At 32.7% G+C, this 20,620-nt stretch overlaps 1 protein-coding gene across 1 annotated transcript in view; it reads right to left on the minus strand.

The window, feature by feature from the left end:
- Map4k5 (mitogen-activated protein kinase kinase kinase kinase 5) overlaps positions 1-20,620 on the minus strand; it is a 113,279-nt gene that overhangs the window by 18,720 nt on the left and 73,939 nt on the right. The window contains exons 15-27 of the mRNA XM_076850272.2: positions 19,382-19,449; positions 17,695-17,737; positions 16,776-16,929; positions 15,638-15,735; positions 15,283-15,324; positions 14,641-14,725; positions 12,472-12,551; positions 12,003-12,063; positions 10,698-10,700; positions 9,651-9,765; positions 4,589-4,647; positions 2,279-2,382; positions 1,495-1,672 (exon numbers count right to left, since the gene is read on the minus strand). Of these exons, the coding sequence (XP_076706387.1) occupies positions 1,495-1,672; positions 2,279-2,382; positions 4,589-4,647; positions 9,651-9,765; positions 10,698-10,700; positions 12,003-12,063; positions 12,472-12,551; positions 14,641-14,725; positions 15,283-15,324; positions 15,638-15,735; positions 16,776-16,929; positions 17,695-17,737; positions 19,382-19,449 (1,090 nt within the window). The remainder of the gene's footprint in view (positions 1-1,494; positions 1,673-2,278; positions 2,383-4,588; positions 4,648-9,650; positions 9,766-10,697; positions 10,701-12,002; positions 12,064-12,471; positions 12,552-14,640; positions 14,726-15,282; positions 15,325-15,637; positions 15,736-16,775; positions 16,930-17,694; positions 17,738-19,381; positions 19,450-20,620) is intronic.

The raw sequence follows: 20,620 nt of genomic DNA on the forward strand, positions 1-20,620 counted from the left end.
GAAGGACAAAGTGCTGGATCACAAAGGCTGCCTCATCTCTGCTTGAAGGTGTTCTGAATGATACCTGTGGGCAGAATCCTAGCCTTCCTAAGATCTTGGACAATGTAAAAAGTGGGTAGAATAGGACACTTCAGGCATTTAAAAGACAAACAGCAAAATCTTTAAAAGAGTCCTGAACTCAAACCCCCAAATTTAAAATAGAACTCAATGAATTTGTCTAACTGTGGGTGATAGAATCTCCTAATATATCACACAGGAGAAAGTGAATGTAAATATACACTAGATAATTGTATGAAATGATCTACTCCACAAAATCAGCACAAAAGAAAAGTTGGGGCTATGGGCTAAAAATTATCTTAGTTTTTTACAGTTTTTGTTGGTTATTATTTATTCATTTATTTTTCTGATTATATGATTTTTTAAATGAGTTGATTGAAAGTCCCATTTTGGGGCAGTAACTACATAATAGGGAGATATTTCTTTTTAGGCTGCTTATTTCTCATGATAATAAAGCAAAGTTGTCGTTTTTATATCTTTCAGTTAGCTATAGCAGGAGGTCACACATTCTACTCAACTCAAACCATTAAACTAAAAAAGAAAGGTGGGATGTGGGTGCAGAGGGAGGATACAGAATGCATTCTTATTTCATTGTACTGGAAATTATGATTTGGTCCATAAAGAGAGTTCATAGTACAAGAAATACTGTAGCTGGTTGTTAAACTTTCAGGAATTTTGCAAACTACATTTTCAGGCTGGTAGTTTAAAATTGGCTATTAAGGTAGTGTTTATACATGGAAACAGGCAACCACAACAAATGAATGTACCAAAAGACCCTGCTATTAAACATTTACTAGGACATCACTGGTTTGTACTATTTTTTCTTCTCCTTTTTTTTTTAAAATGTGGTGTTAGGGATCAAACTATAGGTGTGTGCCACGTGCCCAGCTATACATTCCAATTTTAAGTTTGAGAATATTCTTTCCAATCTTTTCTGAACTTTCACTGAGATGTGCTGATTAACTCCCAAGGTAACCCCCATTCTTAGGAAGTACAATGGATAGTTAAATGGAAAAGTTTGAAGGCTACATTTGAGAAGCTTCTACTGAAGTCTGAAAGGCACATTGAACAAGTGTGGGGAGAAGACAGGATAAAATCAGACAGAGAAAAAAAGGTAACTCTTTGCTTGAGAAACTGATGAAATTTTAAGAGCAGCTTAGAAAATATAATTATTTATTTAGTAGGTCCAAAGATTAATTGGTAACAACTCAAATCTTCAAAGACAGGAATCACTAAAATTTTCCTTGGTAAAATAGTTTATATAAAATTGCCTGTGGCAGATAGAGACCGTAAACTACATATACACAATTCCTTAGTCTTCCTTGGGAAACTATTTTCTGAATTTTTATTTAAATAGTCTACACTAGCTAACTTAAGTGGTTCTGTTTCTATTACATGCAAAAGCATCACCATTTCAACATAAGGTAAGACACTTACCTGCACCAATTTCGGTAAACCATGAAGATGCAGAATTCAAATTGATTGTCTCAAACTGAACTACTTGATTTGATTCTGTGCCTTTACTAATAGCTACACAGACCATAGGGTATTCCTGTTCTGGTATCACCAGCATTTCAAAAACGTTCAAAGGACTTGGTAAAGGAAAATCAAAGTGCTGAAAAAAATAAAACAATAGAACTATTATTTGAAAACAGTCTCACTTAATCATACTGCTATTGAAAAAAGTCAATGGAAAGGCTTCAATTTTCTTTTCTTTTGGTACTGGGAATTGAACCACTAAACTACATTTCCAGTTCTTTTTATTTTTCTTTTTAGACAGGGTCTAAGTTGCTGAGGGTCTTGGTACATTGTTGAGCCTGGCCTCAAAATTATGATCCTCCTGCTTTATGATCCTCAAAATTATGATCCTCCCAAGTGTCTGGGATTATAGACATGTGCCACCATGCATGTTTTCCAATTTTTTTGATTTATGTAGTTCTATAAAGGCCCACCTCTAAGATGACAATAACAAGGATGAATGTTCTACACAAATGTGTTTCAGAGAATGGACCATGTTAATATTTGTGGTTGTGATGGTTCTCTAAGTATATTAAGTAACATAAGTCAAAGAGGAATCTTAAGAACACAAAAACCCCTAAATCAAATATATAAGTACTACTAATTATAAATGTGCTGATCCTAAATAGCAGTAATAGGATTTTATAATTTTAGTTAATTACTAGTATATTCTAAAGAAAAATGTAAACAAAGTAACATATACCTTTATCAACATGAATTTCTGCATTGGTTCATACCACTGAAGTAAAACAATTCCAGACTGTAAAGCTCCACAGAGGTATTTATGTCCTGTATAAGGATTTCTGACTGGAAAAACAAAACAAAACAAACCAACCAACCAAACAAACAATAAAACCAGATACTCAAGGAACACTGAACACCTTATGTGAAAATATATTTGAGCTAAAAGCAACAACTGAGCTTTACTCACCTAAAAGCTAATTTAGCTATAAAAAGGCAGTACTGATTCAAGGGGAAAAAATAATGGAATGTGATCCTAAATCACTATCAAAATATGGATGGAAGAAGAAACTATATGAAGTAATTATTTAGCTATTAAAATAGTGTTTCTGTTAACTAGGATGACAAGAGAAAACAAAGATCCTTTTTCTTTTGGTTTTGTTAGCCTTTCCTCTTCATGTTCTATTCTCAATTTTAAATTATATACATTTATTTCTAAAAATTTTTAACATGCTAGGTTCTTTAGCATAAGAACTTTTTAAGAACACTATTTTCAGCACTAAAACACCTACACTAATATACAATCCAAAAGCTACTTCTATGTAAACTGACTAAAAGAATAGTGTGTGACAAGGTCTGAGGACAACTGAAATTTCACTTTTGGCTTTGAGTATGTATACATTAATTCATCTTGCTGGAACATCCTTTTTCAAAACTACAAAAATTCTTATTGGTCTTTCCTTCTCCCCAACTTGAATCCCATCAACAATTAACATATATTCATTATAAAAACAGTAATCTTCAGTAAGTTCCACAAGTACTACTCAAGTATGTCTTGGAATGTAAGCTTCTAGAGTCTGTTGAGTCACATATGAGAATCTGATTACAGATGGAGACGTGATCCCCCAAGGAAGATGATCACAAAATTGCTTATGCAATCATATGCTGCACAACATTTCAGTCAATGATGGGATGCATATACAATGGTGGTCCTATGATTATATTGCCTGGTGACATCTTAGTGTGTGTGTACACTGACAAAAATCACCTAATGATGAACTTTTCAGAATTAATTTCCATCATTCAATGACTCATAATTATACTTGTAAAACATCTGTGGTTAAATGTTTTTGTTCTAGAAAGTTTGGAAAATGCTTTTGAACTATTACATAGAATGAAGATTCATGTATAAGCTCACTGATCAAACAAGGAATAAATAGAAAATAAGGAGCCTAAGATCTAAAGATACCCGATCCAGACTTGAATCTAGGTTCTATTTCTGTTACTTGATTGTGACATAATCAGTTTCAAGAGTTAAGTGTTTTAGATAAGATAGTTATGTAGTAAAGAATTTAATCTTGCCCAAAAAGAAGTCTGTCCTCTCTTCTGCTCTTAAGAAATAATTTCCAAATCTTTGGAATGTCATGCTTGATAGGAGTTGTCTTTGTCTGGAAGCCTCAGGTCACTGGATAGTTCAACAGTACTAAGACCAGATAGTCAGTATGAGGGCTGATCATGTCAGAAAGACCAGCAATGTGACTTAAGGTGGGGCTTTAAGTCATGCAGCATGAGCAGACCTCTGGAGGGATTGTATATTGAGATCAGTCATGCGGGAAATCAAACCAGCCTTCATGATGCAATCCCAGTAAAAACTCTGGACACTGAGGATTGAATCAGCTTTCCTGATTGGCAATGCTTGAGTGTACAGTCACATAGTGATGGTGGAAAAATAACAGCATTGGTGTCCACTAATCCATAGGGAGAGGGTAATGGAAGCTCTGTTTGGTAACTTTTCTTGTACTCTACCCTGTCTTCTTCTTCTTTGAGTGGATTTTAACTTGTATTCTTTATTTGTAATAACCTATAATTGTAACCATGAGTATAACTCTTTTCAGGGAGTTCTGAAAATACCTTTAGAGAATTTTTTAATCTGAGGGTACTTCTGAAAACCTACAAACTTATAACTGGTATCAGAAGCAAAGGGTGGTCTTGTGTGGACTCTCATCTTCATACTTGGTAAAATTCCTATAATAATGTTCATAAATAACCAGCAGTAATTAGCAGATGATAAGTGTTAACTAAATGAAAGCTAGGACACTAGCAGAAATGTGGCCTCACGGACTACGGTTTAAAACATTCTAGGAACACTAGGCTGTGGGAAAACATTAAGGTTATTATCTCTAAGCATTTCTATACTATGTCACTCTAAACATTCTTGTGCTTCATCGACAACTTAACTCTTATTAAAAAAAAACAATACACCTTATTTTATCTCTTTAAATAATTTTAAATGTTAAAAGATCTAATCATACAGATTTTTTGATCTACTTACCTATGCAACATTTGTGGCAGCCTTTTGTATCAGGAATCTTTGTTGTTAAAGCAAACTTTCTGAAAACAAAAGATAATATAAATGTACTCTGTTGCAGTGGTTGCCTTACTGTGATTTATGAATCAGTTACATCAAAATCAGATAGCAAGAAGCTTTAAAACAACTTGTACTCTTGACTCCACACGGTCTGATTTTAGAGGACTGAGGTAGGGCCCGAGAATCTGTATTATAAAACTTTCATAGTTGATTCTCACAGACAATCCAATTTAGAAAACATTGATATTTTGCATTCTGGATGACATGCATTTTAAACTACCTTTCAAAATTGAGGTAAAGGAAGTTTTCTTTTTTGGTGGCATTGGGATTGCACTCAGCGCCTTGTACATGTTAGGTGAGTATTCTTTACCACTAAGCTACATCCCTACACTTTGATTTTTTATTTTGAGACAGGATCTTACTGAGTTGCTGAGGCTGGCCTAAACTTGTGACCTTCCTGCCTCAGTCGACTCAATTTCTGTGGGCTGGAGGTGCACTGATTTAAAATCTTCAGACCAACTGGCATTCAGTGAAGACCCCCAAGCCCAACTAAGCCTAAACCCTACCTCCAGGAATTCTGCCTTTGGGATTACCTCTCTCACTCCAGCAATTCAGAGGTGGAGCATCACGATCCAAATGACCCCCACCTAAAACTGCTGAGAAGAAAAACTGAGAATCTTTTGAACTCCAACAGAAAGATTTCTTCAACTTTTCATCAAGACTGGGTTTTTTTTAATTTTTTTTCTCTGTTTAATTGTGACCTTAATGGTATATGGATATTTATACATATTCATATTTATTTTTTTCCTAATTTCTAGCATTTTTGAAGCCAGTTATTTTTCATGGTTTAGTTTTTTAAAGAACTAGAATGTTTGATTAGTATATTTTAGTTTTGTTTTATATTTTTTTATTTGTTAATTTAAAAAATTTTACTTTATATTTTTTTCTTGTTTCCCTTGATTCTCTTTTCCTGTAACAGCCAAACTCTACTCTTTCTTTCACTCTTCCTTTAATTTTTTAGTTCTTCTCCCCTCCTCCCTCATAATCATCACATCCTATATCACTTCTCTTCCCTCCTAGTCACCATTTGAAATTATAAACCCTTTTGCAAACTTGCTGTTCCTATTGTAGGCAATAACTGATCATATCATTTCTGTTTATTGTGATAATTAACACTGTAGACATCATAGCAGGAACTATTTGGTTTAATGCTATATATTGTTTGCATAGGTTGTTGTTATTATTTGTCTCCCCCTAAACAGTGAGGTACTGGAAATTTTCAGGGGCACTACAAGTCCATAGGGTAGAAACTCAGATCCATAATGTTAGATGGATAGATATACAACATGAAAAAGCAAGGGGACAAAATGCTCCAAACAAATCAAGATACTCTGTGGAACCAACCTAGATGCCCTTCGATAGATGAATGGATTAAAAAAAGTGGCATTTATACGCAATGGAATATTACTCAGCACTAAAAAATAACAAGATCATGGCATTTTCAGGGAAATGAATGGCATTAGAGCAGATTATGCTAAGTGAAGTTAGCTAATCCCTAAAAAACAAATGCCGAATGTCTTCTCTGATATAAGGGGGGTGACTCAAAACAGAGTAGGGAGGAAGAGCATGAGAAGAAGATTACCACTAAAAAGGGACGAGAGGTGGGAGGAACTGGGAAGGAGAAGGGGAATGGCACAGAAGATGGAAGGAGAACCTCATCGTTATACAAAATACATATATTATGGTGTGAGGGGGAAGAAAAAAAAAAGAGAGAGAGATGTGTCACAGTAGCCTGGGTAAAGAGAGGTGATGGGAGGGGAGGGGGGATAGGGAGGACAGCAGAATACAACAGACACTAGTATTGCTGTATGTATATACGTGGCTGTATAACCAATGTGATCCTGCAAGCTGTACACGTGGAAAAATGAGAATTCATACTCCATTTGAATCAAATGTATGGTATGTCAAGATCTTTGTATTGTCTTGAGCAACTAATAAAAAAAAAAAAAAGATACTCCATTAACAGAATCCATCGACATAACAGTGAAAGATATGTCAGGGAAGGAGTTTAGAATGTATATAGTTAAACAGAACTGTGAAGTAAATGATGGTATAAGAAATGAAATCAGAGAGAAAATATAGAAAGTAAAAGATCACCTCAATAAAAAGGCAGAGATTCTGGGAAAAAAGAAGAAAAGAAAACAGAGTTGACCGTGGAGAGAAGATGTTAAGAAACCATGAACAGAACTTTGAAGAACTATTGGATAACATGAAAAGACCAAATTTAACATTTATTGACATAGATGAAGATGTAGAGATACAAACCAGAGGAATGCACAAATGCACAAGCTTTTCAATAATATCAGAAAATTTCCCAACCTAAAGAATGAAATGGAAAAAAATACAAGAAACTTACAGGACACCAAATGTACAAAATTACAAAAGACCCACACCAAGACATATTATAATGAAAACGCCTAACATATGGAATAAGAATAGAATTTTAAAGGCTGAGAGAGAAAAATATCAGATTAGATATAAGGGGAAACCAATTCAGATCTCAGCTAATTTCTCAACACAGACCCTCAAAACTAGGAGGTCCTGGAATAACATACCAAGCTTTTTCTTTTATCCAGTAAAATTAAGCTTCAGATTTGAAGATGATATAAAAACCTTCTATATAAACAAAAGTTAAATGAATTTGCAACCAGAAAGCCTGCACTACAGAACAGTCTCAACAAAATACTCCATAAAGATGAAATGGAAAAAAAAAAAAAAATGAAAACCAGCGAAGGAAGAAACTACACTAAAGGACAGTCAATCAAAGGAGAAACCAATTCAAATTGAAAACTAGAAATAAAACCAAATGACAATGTGATTCTGCAACCTGTACAATCAGAAAAATGAGAAATTATACCCCATTTGAGTCAAATGTATGAAATGTCAAGATCATTGTACTGTCATGTGTAACTAAAAAAATAAATAAATAAATAGATAAAAATTATGAAAAAAAAAACCAAATGAAATCATATCTCAATAACAACCTGGAACTAATGTTAGGACATTAATATGTCCTTAACCCATCAATCAAAAGACACAGATTGGCAGAGTGGATTAAAAAACAAGACCCAACAATATGTTGTCTCCAAGAGACTCACCTCATAGGCAAAAGACATCCAGAAACTGAAGGTGAAAGGATGGCAAAAAAAACATATCACTCACATGAATCACATAAACAAGCAGGGGTTTCTATCCTCATATTAAATAAAGTGGACTTTAAGCCAAAGTTAATCAGAAGGGATGAAGAAGGACATTTCATACTGCTTAAGGGACTTATACATCACCCAGACATAACAATCATAAACATTTATGTCCTAAATAATGGAGCATCTATATATATCAAACAAATCCTTCTAAATTTCAAGAATCAAATAGACCACAACAAATAATACTGGGTGACTTTAACACGCCTCTATCAGTACTGGATAGATCCTCCAACCAAAAACTAAATAAAGAAACTAGAAGTAAAAAAAACCAATAATTTAGACTTAACAGACATATATAGAATATTTCATCCATCAATGACTGAATATACTTTCTTCTTAGCAGCACACAGATCCTTCTGTAATACAACCATGTTATGTAAGCTATCACATGTGTTGGCATATAATTTCAATATTATCTTAATATATTTTAGCATCTGTAGGGTTATTTTGATAGCTTCTTTTCCATTGATATTAATTTTTGTGTTCTTGCTTTTTTCTTGATTAGACTTGTTTATTTTTATTGAATTTTAGCTGTATTATTTCTTCTCTAAATATTTCATATATTTTTACTCCTATTCTTATTTTTTCCTTCCTACTGCATAATTTGAAAATAATTTGATTATTATTTTAGCTTTTTTCTGATAAAAGTACTTTAAGTTTTAAATGTTCACCTGAGTACTATTTCATCCCAGAGATCCTGATATTTTAAGCATTAATTAATTAATATCACTTAGTTCAAACCACTTTTTATTTACTTTTATTGTGCTTTCTTCCTTTTCCTCTGAGATATTTAGAAGTGTACTATTTAATTTTCAAATAGTTGATTTGTGGGGGTGTGGTTCTATATATGTTAAGGTGATTTATTTATTTATTTTTATTTATATATAACAGCGGAATGCATTACAATTCTTATTACATATATAGAGCTAAATTTTTCATATCTCTGTTGTATATGTAGTATACTTGCACCAATTCATGTCCTCATACATGTACTTTGGATAATAATGATCTTCACACTCAACCATCATTAATTACCCCATGCCCCCTCCCCTCCCTACCCTCCCACCCCTCTGCCCTATGTAGAGTTCCTCGATTCCTCCCATGCTCCTCATCCCTATCTCACTATGAATCAATTTCCTTATATCAAAGAAAACATCCGGCATTTGTTTTTTTGGGATTGGCTAACATCACTTAGCATTATCTTCTCTAATTCCATCCATTTACCTGCAAATGCCATGATTTTATTCTCTTTTATTGTTGAGTAATAGTCCATTGTATATAAATGCCACATTTTTTTTATCCATTTATCTACTGAAGGGCATCTGGGTTGCTTCCACAATTTAGCTATTGTGAATTGTGCTGCTATAAACATTGATGTGGCTGTCCCTGTAGTAGTATGTTGTTTTTAAAGGTGATTGATTTCTAATGTAATAAATCATGCAGGAAACACAGTCTGCATGATTTCAAATGTAAAAAAAAAAAAAAAAAAGTAATGGAAATGCTTTTAATATTGATTGTATTGTTTCATACATGTCAAAACTGATCCAATTTCATACTTCAAATATGTGCATTTTATTGTACTTCAATTTTACCGAAATAAAACTATGGAAAATAAATGGAAAAAAAAAAGTAGCTGGGATTACAGGTGTGTACCACTACACCTGGCCTAAGGAACTTGTTTTGTTTTGGTTTTTTACTGGGCAAAGAATACTGGTTGTTTTAAAAATGACTCCCATCAGAGTCAAGATGGTATTCTGTACCTTGGCAGTATTCGGTCTGGAAATCTGTGGGTCTGAATGTGGGCAGCTAATCCTGGCTTTTTGGCTTGTTCAAACAAAGCAATAAGATTATGGGAGTAGAGCTGAAACGTTTTCCCTACAAAAGAGCAAGCAACATGTTACTTTTAATAGAATCATATCTAGCAGAGAAATACATTTTCAAGTAAAAAATATACATAAAATTACCTTCTAAAATGAGGAGTCCAGTAATGTTCAAAGGTCAAAAGAGAAGAAAACAAAGCAAATAAAGAATCTCAGTTAATACCATTTTAAAAAAGTAATTTTTAAGTGAGTAGATAATTCTGCTTCATAATACTCAAATTTGGTATATTCTGACAAGTAAGTGATTTGGGCTGAATATATGTAAACTTTCATGATGCCAGCACAGAAAAGGAAACTGTTAAACACTGATGTACAAAACCTTATAAATCAAGTTACAATGATGTGTATATAATAATTTTGGTACAAAGTGGAAATTCCTATAAAACTGTATTCTCTCTCTGGGATAGACTACTTATCCATAATTTATCAAATTATCTTAGATTAAAATAATTGTGAATGAATTCAAACAAAATGGGATGAAATTGTAAGAAAAGTAAGATAAACCAATATTATAAGCCAAAATAAAAGTATAAATGGGGTACATTTTCATTTCATCAAAAACATTAGCTGTGTTAAGCAGTGGAAGACAAGGTAACTATCTTTTTTGCTTCTCATTATATATGGTGTGGTAATATAACAACATAAACAGTATTTACCTTTTTATTATTAGAAAAATGTATATATATATATATATATATATATATATATATATATATATACACACACACGTAATATTTTTTCTTCTATGTATAATCTTAGCTTAACAAAATTATCTTTATTTTCTCAGAATAGAAACACTCTGGTTCACACTATACCACTCTTCCCCTCTGTTTCTCCTATACACACAGTTATCCAGCTAGCCAGGTATCCAGCTACCCACGCGTACATGGACAAAAAAGTTTTCTCCTGTTGACCTCTGCTATCTACCTTCTACCAGTTTTGTAAGTCAATTTGATCAGAAGACAGAACTAACTTATAAATTAATCTCCCCTGCTTTCCCATAGTTACTTTGTAAATATATATATGATTACCCTGTGTAGTTCTTAAGCTTATTTCTGAAGACAATTATGACCAGGGATAAAAGCAGCAAGAAAGAGAAAAGTAATTTTGTGTGAAATTTAGAATTGTTAACTTGGACAGAATTGGGTTTAAGTTTCTTTTCACAAAAGTAATATAGTATATTAATATTTGCTAAAACATGAAAACCGGTTTTGGGAAAGTATAACTAAAGTCAAAAAGATTAAGTATTCTTTTGAGCTCCCCTACTTTTTAGAAGTCATTTATGTACAAACAAAATGCTCTCATAAATACTGTCAGTAGCTCAAATATACAGATCTCTGAAGAATCCTTACTAGAGAGAAATAATAATTACTGTTCTGTTCTCTACTTTCAGAATGAAACCTCTAGCTAGCAATTTATATCTAAAATGTAAGAAGATATGGTCTGGTAGGTATGAATTAAAACCCACTTTGTCTTACCATCCCAGATGCAGAACATCTATAAAATCTGAAGTTGAGCAATAAATATATCACTTATGGTAACTCTGAAAACCTGTGTGAATATTTATTATGTTTGCAAATTTGAAACTTAAAGGGCCAAAACAAACAAACAAACAAGTTTAAAAATACCATCCACCCATCCATTCACTACTACCAACAACCAAAAAAGAAAACCCACAATAACCAGAATTAGAATAGGTTGCTCTGGAATCACCTCACTTAAGAACCTTTAAAACATTAATCCAAGGCAGTGGATTAATGTGGTTCAGAACAACCTGAATGCCACCACCAAACATCTGCCTAAGACTTCACAATTTACTAAGCACTTTGGATATCAATTCATTTAACCCTCACAACAACCTCATAAAACCGTTCTAATCCCATTACCCTCATTTTGACAAATAAGAAAACAGTCCAAGAAGGTAAGTGACTTGCTAAATATCACACAGAAAAGAGCAGTTCAATCTACTTCTTGCCCTTCAGCTGTTAATATTCAATCGCTGGGGAGGCTGAGCTTAATGGAATGGCCACAGGTATTAATCACTGTGCTACCTGCCCCTTCACACTCCCCCAAGTATTTAGAAGCTTAAATGGTTTGAGAAGAAAACATCTCCAAGTCCTAAAGTTACTATAATACAGTTACATAAAATTATAAATAACATTTTGATGTAGTATATACTAAAATTTAATATGTCTACTTGTCTATGTTTATTCTTTATTGCCAAATACATACCTGATAATGACATTAAAGTATTATTGATAACATATAGCCAAGTACACTTCCGTGGAAATAACTAAAAAGAGAGAAAGAGAGAGAAGATAAGCCATGCAATTTTCATTTTCTTATCCCTATCCTTCCAACATTCTAAAATAGTACTGCTAGAGATATAACTCAGTGGTAGAGCACGTGCCTAGAATATGCAAGGCTCTGAGTTTGATCCCTAGCACCACACAAAACAAATAAATTAGTTCTAGAAAAATAACTATTTTCTGTCTTTTAGTAAATTATCAAAATCTTAGGGAAAAAAATCAACAGGAACATGTAAAAGGTTCACTGTCAACCTTTTAAATATTTAAATCATGAAAATTAGAATTTGAATAAATTTAGAATTTATTATTAATCAATAAATTGATTAAAAATTAAAATACTTTTTTTATTCAATTTGTCCAAACTATTTTTTTTAGTTAAAATACCTCATTACCTGTTCCATAGTGGCCTCATGTAGCTCATTGAGATTCAATGTGTAAATACCATCTTCAGTTCCAAAAATAATGTACTGATCTAAAACAGTTCATAAATTGTTTATTATTATTTTCTGAAATAATTTACTAATGATTTTATATTGATATTAAGAGTCAGACAGCCAAAGTAAAATTATTTTCTAAAATTCATGCCACCTTATTTCTTTCCTAAACACTTCTCTTCTTTTTTTTAAAGATATATTTTGTTATACCAACTCACTCTGAATTTATCTTACTATATAATCCTTCCCTTCAACATTATTTTTATATTTAATTTTTTTTTGTTATAGTAAGTAACTATTTTTGTAAGAAACCTCAAATGCACTTAAACAAGAAAAGTACATTAATCATAAGTCATGACACACCACAGTGAAATACCAAGAATTCAGATCTTGGTTTCTAAATACTGTTTATACTAAAAAGAGTCAGGGCTTCTTGGAGACTGAGTCCTATTCTGGGGACAGGAAAGTATAAGATGAGCCTAGAAATTCTGCAGTGCCAGAAAGTAAGGAAGTGCTCAAAAACGATTAGGACACTTTAAACAAAAATTCCAGCACAATTTATGTGTGAAAATAAATAATAGTGATGGATCCTATTTCACTGAATGAAATTAGAATGTATAAGTGCCAACTGAATAAATGTAATATGTAATCTTGAATTAAATGTTGGATTGGGGAAATAAAAAAAACAGGGTGGAAACTAGGGAGAATACTATTGGGACAATAAAATTTAAACATGATGGACAGAAAAACAGTATTACATCAGTGACAAGTTTCCTGATCTTTTTCATTGTACTGTTTTATTTTAGTGATGATTTCTTTTCCATGGTGCTGGGGATTGGACCCAGGGCTTTGGGCATGCTAGACAAGCGCTCAACTGCTGAGCTATTCCCCCGGCCCAAGTGATGATTCTTTTTTTTTTTTTTTCTCCAAGTGATGATTCTTGATGCTAGGAAATATACACTGAAGCAGAGGAGCATGAGGTCTCCAATAGATAGAAAATGGTAAAATGAATGAGGCAAAATAGAAGCAATTAATGATTTTGAGTATATATATAGTAGTTTCTTGTGCTATTTTTATAACTTTTCTGTAAGTCTGAAATTATACCAAATACAAAGTTTCAAACAAAAATATATTTCCTTTCTATTGAAAAATTTTTGTTATACATTCTAATAGTGGTATTTAAAGCAGATCATTTTAAAGCAATTAAAACAAACATTTCCTGAACCCCTTTATTGATTATACTCAGGCAGGTGCTTTCCTTTCTTACAAAGTAAGCATTAAGAGTATTCACATTACAAATGATTACAATGAAAACCAGGGGTGTTAAGCTTATTTTCCAAATCACCTGGCAGCTACAATTCAAACTCGGACTATTTGATTACACATTTTTGCCTCTATATGTTATGCTTCCTTGGCATGCACAGGGCGCTGGGTTCGATCCTCAGCACCACATAAAAATAAAATAAAGATGTTATGTCCACCGAGAACTAAAAAATAAATAATAAACATTAAAAAAATTCCCTCTCTCTGTTAGGCTTCCTCACTTTAAAAATATATAGTTTAAACTTAGAAAAATAACTATTTTGACATCATTTCAGACTTACAGAAAATGTGTAATAGTATAAAGAATTCCTGAATACCTTAACACAGATTCCCCAAATGCTGATCATTTACCACTTATGTTTCATCTTTTCATTCTTTCTCCCCTATGTGCATTTTGTTTCCTGAACCATTTCAGACACAAAAGCCCCTTTATGCCTAAATATTTCAGGATGTATTTTAACCAGTTGTATATTACCAGAGAATAGTACACATAACAATACTATTTCCTAATCTACAGATCTTACTGGTTGAGATAATTGTCCTAGTAATGTTTTTTTAGAGTAAGAGAAAATTCCAAAGTAAGGATGCAATCAATTTTGATATCTCTAGTCTCTTTTAATCAAGAATGGATCCTACACACTCTTAAGTTTTAATGTGTTAAACCAAACCCTAACTATCTATTTAAGTTGTCACAGGTTCCTATACCAATTAGTCTATTCTCTAACATCATATTTTTAAAGTAAAAATCTCAGTTATAAAGATCCAATTGTTTTATTGGAGATGCATAATATTCAGAAGTTTTACCTTTTGTATCAGGATGTATCCAGGATGTTGCACAATTAATTTTCAAAGGACAGCCATCAAAAACTTTTGAAAAACATGCTCCCATCTTATTTATAAAGAAAAAAAATATTGACTTATTTGATTATATAATTTTAAATAGTGTTAGAAAAATCATTATGATATTTTACACTTATTAGACTTTTACTATATAAAAAAGTACAGTTTATAAAGCATCCCATTCACATGACTGGTTGAACTACCATACAGGCTGAGAATAAATATTAACATAAGTTTCCCATTTCACTGTACAGAGTCCAATGTGAAAATGACTTCAGGGGTAGAAAGATATTTAATTCACATAAGCAAGAGGACACATTACTATTAACATTATCACACTAAAATTAAATTGGCCTTTTTAGGCTAATCTGAGAACCCAACTGCCAGTATTTATAAAATGAGAAATTGTCTCTAAGTTCTAACCAATTCACTCAAATTAGGGTAAATGATTTGATCCATGAACTATCCAAATGCATCTAATACCTTTCTATTTTGTAGTATCATTGATTTCAATGGCTCATTATAACATACCCTATAGCAAATCTACTTCTGCTGCTTCTAAAGACATAAAACATGGCAAATAAGTCATATAAAAATATTCTTTACCAGTACTTTTGGGGTGGGTGGTAGACCATTGATGGCTGGTTTCTGTGGAAAAAATAATTTTTAATATCATAAGACTTCCTGAGCCTCGAAACAAAAAAATAAAACCTTTATCCATTCAGATATTTAGTTATTTGAATTCTTTTCTTTGAGAGAGATGGGGTCTTGCTATGTTGCTCAGGTTGGCTCTGAACTCTTGGGCTCAAGCTATCCTCCTATGTCAGCCTCACAAGTAGCTGGGACAAGACCATCCCATCTTGCTCCACATAGGCAAATTCTCAAATTAAACAGATTATTTCTCTTGCATAATAAATACATGATTAGTTACAATTAATTGCTAAATGCCTGTTGAACTTACAGGGAAGTCTCGCTTGTCCTTTTTTCGAGGTAACTGTGGTGCTTGTGCTGATCCTTCTGTATTTTCACTAATCAGTTTTGAAATACCATCACCATTTCCTAAAGAGAATCATAGTTAAAAGTTGAATGATCAAACAAATAAATACACCCTTTGAAAAACAATTTTTCCTTTCCCTCATGACTTGTCTTCCCCTTTAGTGATTTGTTATGGAAGAATATTTTCTACTGTCAGATGAGTTATCTTTGGTCCCTTCCTCTAGATTCTACAGTTGTTGCACTGTATCTTTAGCCATGCTCTTAACCTATGAAAATTATAAATGTCTTTCCATAGTGTAAGGAAAAATAAAATCTCCTAACATGGTTACATTGATATCCAAGACCTTTTCCAATTGAATTTTAATCCACATTTTCAGTCCTATCTTTTAAATATCACACTATCCCCTAGTGGAGTGTACTTAAAACTTAATTCAGGTTTTCCTGCCTCAGTGCATTGACTCTTCTTTCTTATTTTCCAAAAATGTCTGTCAGCACTGGCTTCACCTACTGAAGGCTCATTAAGCCCTTTACTACCTGTCAAGAGTCTACTTTCTCTTTTCTCCATCCTTACCTCCCTCAGAAATCTCAGATATTCTATTACATACAGTTATTATTTTATGAGACTCTCATACAAGTTGTCTTTTCTAATGTTTTGTATACATAAATACAACTTTTGCCATAGCCTCTAATCTCCAGGAGGGCAGGAATAAGTATTCATCCTTATAGGTCCTATAGTACTATTTGTTTTTTAAATTTTGAATCAGGGTCTCACTAAGTTGCCGAGGCTGGCCTTGAACTTGTAATCCTCCTGCCTCAGCCTCCCTAGTCATTGGGATCAGAGGTGTGCACAAGCATGTGTGGCTAGGTCCTATAATATTTAATAAGGAATCAAATTAGAGTTGAAGTGGACAGAATTTATTTATAGACCATCTATTTGGAATTAAAGAACCCCATAAAGCTTTAAACTGTAATAGGACTGACTACAGAAGAAAGATATTCTTTAAAACAGGAACAATGTGGCTTTCTTTCCACTTTGATTTATTTACCCAGATCACAGTATCTAGCCGTACGCACTCGAGGGCTGCTGACACTGCTAGCCATACCCAAAGAGGAAGTCTCTGCTACAGGACCACAACTTGGGCTACTCTGTCTTCTGAGAACTTGAGGAGCTCTGTTCTCTAAATCAGGGCAACGTTTTATAGTTGATGATTTTTCTTCATCTTGGAGGTTGTCTTCAGGGTAACTGTTTATCCTTGGCTAGTGATTAAAAAACAAAAAAGTACTTTGAAAAATCTAGATACAGAATTTAGTTATTAGGCTTCAAAGACTTTAGGAGGTAGGGGATGCACCTTTTTCTTCCTAGTATTTAGTTCAACTCACTGTGCTAAGTGAGCAAAGTAAGCAAGAGTTAGGTTACTGTTCCAAAACAACTCTGAACTTAACATGTAATTTTTAATCAGCTCAACCAAAATTGATAAAATTTTTTATAACCAATAGAGATGATGTAAACAGTCCATAAAATATTTAATAGTGGAAACAAGGACAGTAACTCAATTAAGTATGACTACATAAATGTCAAACTACAGTAATAAATAAGGATTATAAATAATCCATGCAGTCAAATATTTTCTCAAATGAGCAATGATCTATATTTTTCTTTTTCTAATATCTGTTAAAAATATTCTATTTCTCAGGGAGACCAATAAAAGAAGAGGAGGGGAAAGGGAAGACTTTGTGGAATGAAACTGACCAAATTATGTGCACATAGGAAGGAATATATCACAATAAATGCCACTTTTATGTATTATTATAATATACTGATAAATTCTTTTAAGAAATCTATTTCTCATGAAATCTTCTTTACTATATATTTTACATCTTCATGTCTCCCTTCTGAAGAAAACTGTATTCATCTAAAATATATTTGAGACACTTCTGACTCTGAATAAAATCAATCAAATTATTTTAAAAATTTAATTATTTAAAAAAAGATTTATTGTTCAAAGTCCTTAAACAGCTCACCTTAGGAGGTAGGGGAGGTGGTACTGCACGTTTTGAGGTTGATCTAATAAAGAGGAAAAATATAATTTAGATGGTGATAAATGGCCATAACTTAAAACAACAATATTTACATGTATTAAAAGAGAAATAGATAATGATATAGAATATGAGGAAAAACTATGACCTCATACAGTCAGAATGTACTAGTGTGACTATAAAATAGAGATATTATAAAGAAGGCACCAAGTCTTTACTTCATAGCTATGCTTTGTGATATTTAATTTAAACTTACTAATAAACAATAAATTCAGGCTAGGGGTGTAGCTCAGTGGTAAAATGCATACTTAGCATATGCAAGACCCTGAGTTCAATCTCCAGCATCAAAAGAAAAAATGAACAAAAAACAACAATAAAAATCAAAAATTTCATACCCATAAGATTCAAGTGGCTATTATCAAAAAACTACTTGAAACATGATCCTCAGACCAGTGATAATGGCACCACTTGAGAACTTTTATAAATGAATCATTTCTACCTACTGAATCAGAATGTATATTTTAATGAGATCTCCAGTTCAATACGCAAATCAGTTTGACATGTACCGATCTAGCCCAATGGTCACACATGTTTATCCAGTCACTGCAATCAACTGGAAAGCTTTTAGGATTTTTAGATTCCAGTCTTGAAGACAATATTGTATAGTAGAGGTTGGAAATTTTTTCTGTCAAGGGCCAAACAGTAAATCTCATAGGCTTGGTAAGTAGTTGCAACTCTGCTAATATAGAGTAAAAGCATCTTTAGATGATACATAAATTAATGAACAAGGAAGGCTATGTTCTGATAAAACTTTACTTATGGACACTGAAATCTGAATTTCATATGATTTTCACATGACAAAATATTCTTCATTTGATTTTTTTTTGTGTGTGTGGGTACCAGGGATTGAACTCAGGGGTACTTGACCACTAAGCCACATCCCCAGTCCTATTTTGTATTTTACTTAGAGATAGGGTCTCAATGAGTTGCTTATTAGCACCTCGTTTTGCTGAGGCTGGCTTTGAACTCTCAATCTTCCTGCCTCGCCTCTTGAGCCATTGGGATTATAGTTGTGCACCACCATACCTGGCTTCTTCATTTGATTTTTTTCCAAGCATTAAAAATGTAAATACCATTTTTAGTGCACGAGCTGTGTAAAAATAGGCAGCAGGCCAGATCTGGTTCATAGGCTATGCAGTTTGACAACCCCATATCTATGTCTAATGTGGGGACACAGAATCTGTATTTTGAAAGAGTTCTCTAGGTAAATGCAATACACATATAAGTAAACAACAACAATGAGGCCATGCCCTATAGTTAACTGCCAAAGGAAAGACACCAATCTAGATTATGAAGTAACTACACTGTGGAGATAAAACTGGGACTTTCTGATTTCCACTACAGTAATTTTTTACCATGACATCTTGTGAGTCACCTTTCCATATATTATAGTACATAGTACATTTTGATTAAAACAAAATACAAAAGCATTAATGATCAATGTGATGGTTTTTGGTAATTAAAAAAAAAAATCAGAAGCTTTACATTGGCAACTTTTTTAAGAAAAAAATTAAAGCTTATTAAATCTCATTCCTCTACTACCAAATACTATTCTATGTAATTTAATAACTTTTATTAAATTAAATTAAATTATTAATCAGAAATAACTTACTTTCCAGTATTTGAACCATCAACAAAAGGATTCCACTGTAATATAAAGTTTGGGTCTGATGAGACTCCCTGTGAAGATTAAAAATATAGTTCCTTTTATAGATATTAACAATCTTATTTATTACTGAAAGATGCTAATCATCATTTTGATTCAAGAAAAACTCCAGTGTCATGATTGTTAATGTATTGGCATTGAATCAGTTTCTAAATCTTCAGCTAGTTTTGCTTTGCCATTTGACCTATTTAGGTCAGTGACTCATTATCAGTTGACATGAACTTAAGAAATTTTATAAACATACTAAATATAGCTTCAAATGTAACAAGTCCTATTTTTTTAATATTTATTTTTTGGTTAGACACAATACCTTTACTTTGTTTGTTTATTTCTATGCGGTGTTGAGGATCGAACCCAGGGCCTTGTACATGCTAGGTGAGCGCTCTACCGCTGAGCCACAATCCCAGCCTGTGACAAGTCCTCTTTATCAATATGCTAGTATGTTCTAAAGCAAAAAAGCAACTTTGAATTACTTACATCACTACTTCATTAGCATGCAGGACTAAATAACATTATTAAATTATTTATTTAATGGTCCTACTACTTTTTCTTATTAGCATGGAAATTAAGGACTCACAGACACATACAGTAAGAACAACAACTCTTCTACATGTTATTCTAAAAAATATAGTTCTATTAATTGAAAATAAAATAGATATTAAGGTAACTTTTAGGTCAACTCTAACAATATCATACTTTATTTAGTCTTTTCTTTTAGACCAAAGAAGGGTTAACTAAGTAGTTGTCTGAAAATAAGGGCACTGGTTAAAAAAGAAGTCATATAAACAAATGACATACCTTTTATTTTGTTTTTCTTTTTTGGCAGTGCTGGGTTCAAGCCAGGGCCTTGTGCATGCTAGGAAAGTGCTCTACCACTGAGTTACATCCTCAGCCCCACAAATAAAATACTTAAGGCATTGTAAAAATATATTTACTATAGATCTAATAAAATAGATATGAAAAAAGGTACCAAGAACTTTGAGCTAAGCTTCCAAATAAGTGTTTAGTAGTTTCATATAAATACTTCAAAAGACTCAAAAGAGTCAAAATGAATGACTGAAATAGCATGTTATGTTCTAACTACTCAAAATACACCAATTACTAACTTTATCAAACTTGAGTATGTGAAATACATTATCAATATAAAATGCTTGGGGCTGGGGTTGTGGCTCAGTAACAGAGAAT

The sequence above is a fragment of the Callospermophilus lateralis genome, chromosome 3 (assembly GCF_048772815.1).
Source record: "Callospermophilus lateralis isolate mCalLat2 chromosome 3, mCalLat2.hap1, whole genome shotgun sequence".
Lineage (NCBI taxonomy): Eukaryota > Metazoa > Chordata > Mammalia > Rodentia > Sciuridae > Callospermophilus > Callospermophilus lateralis.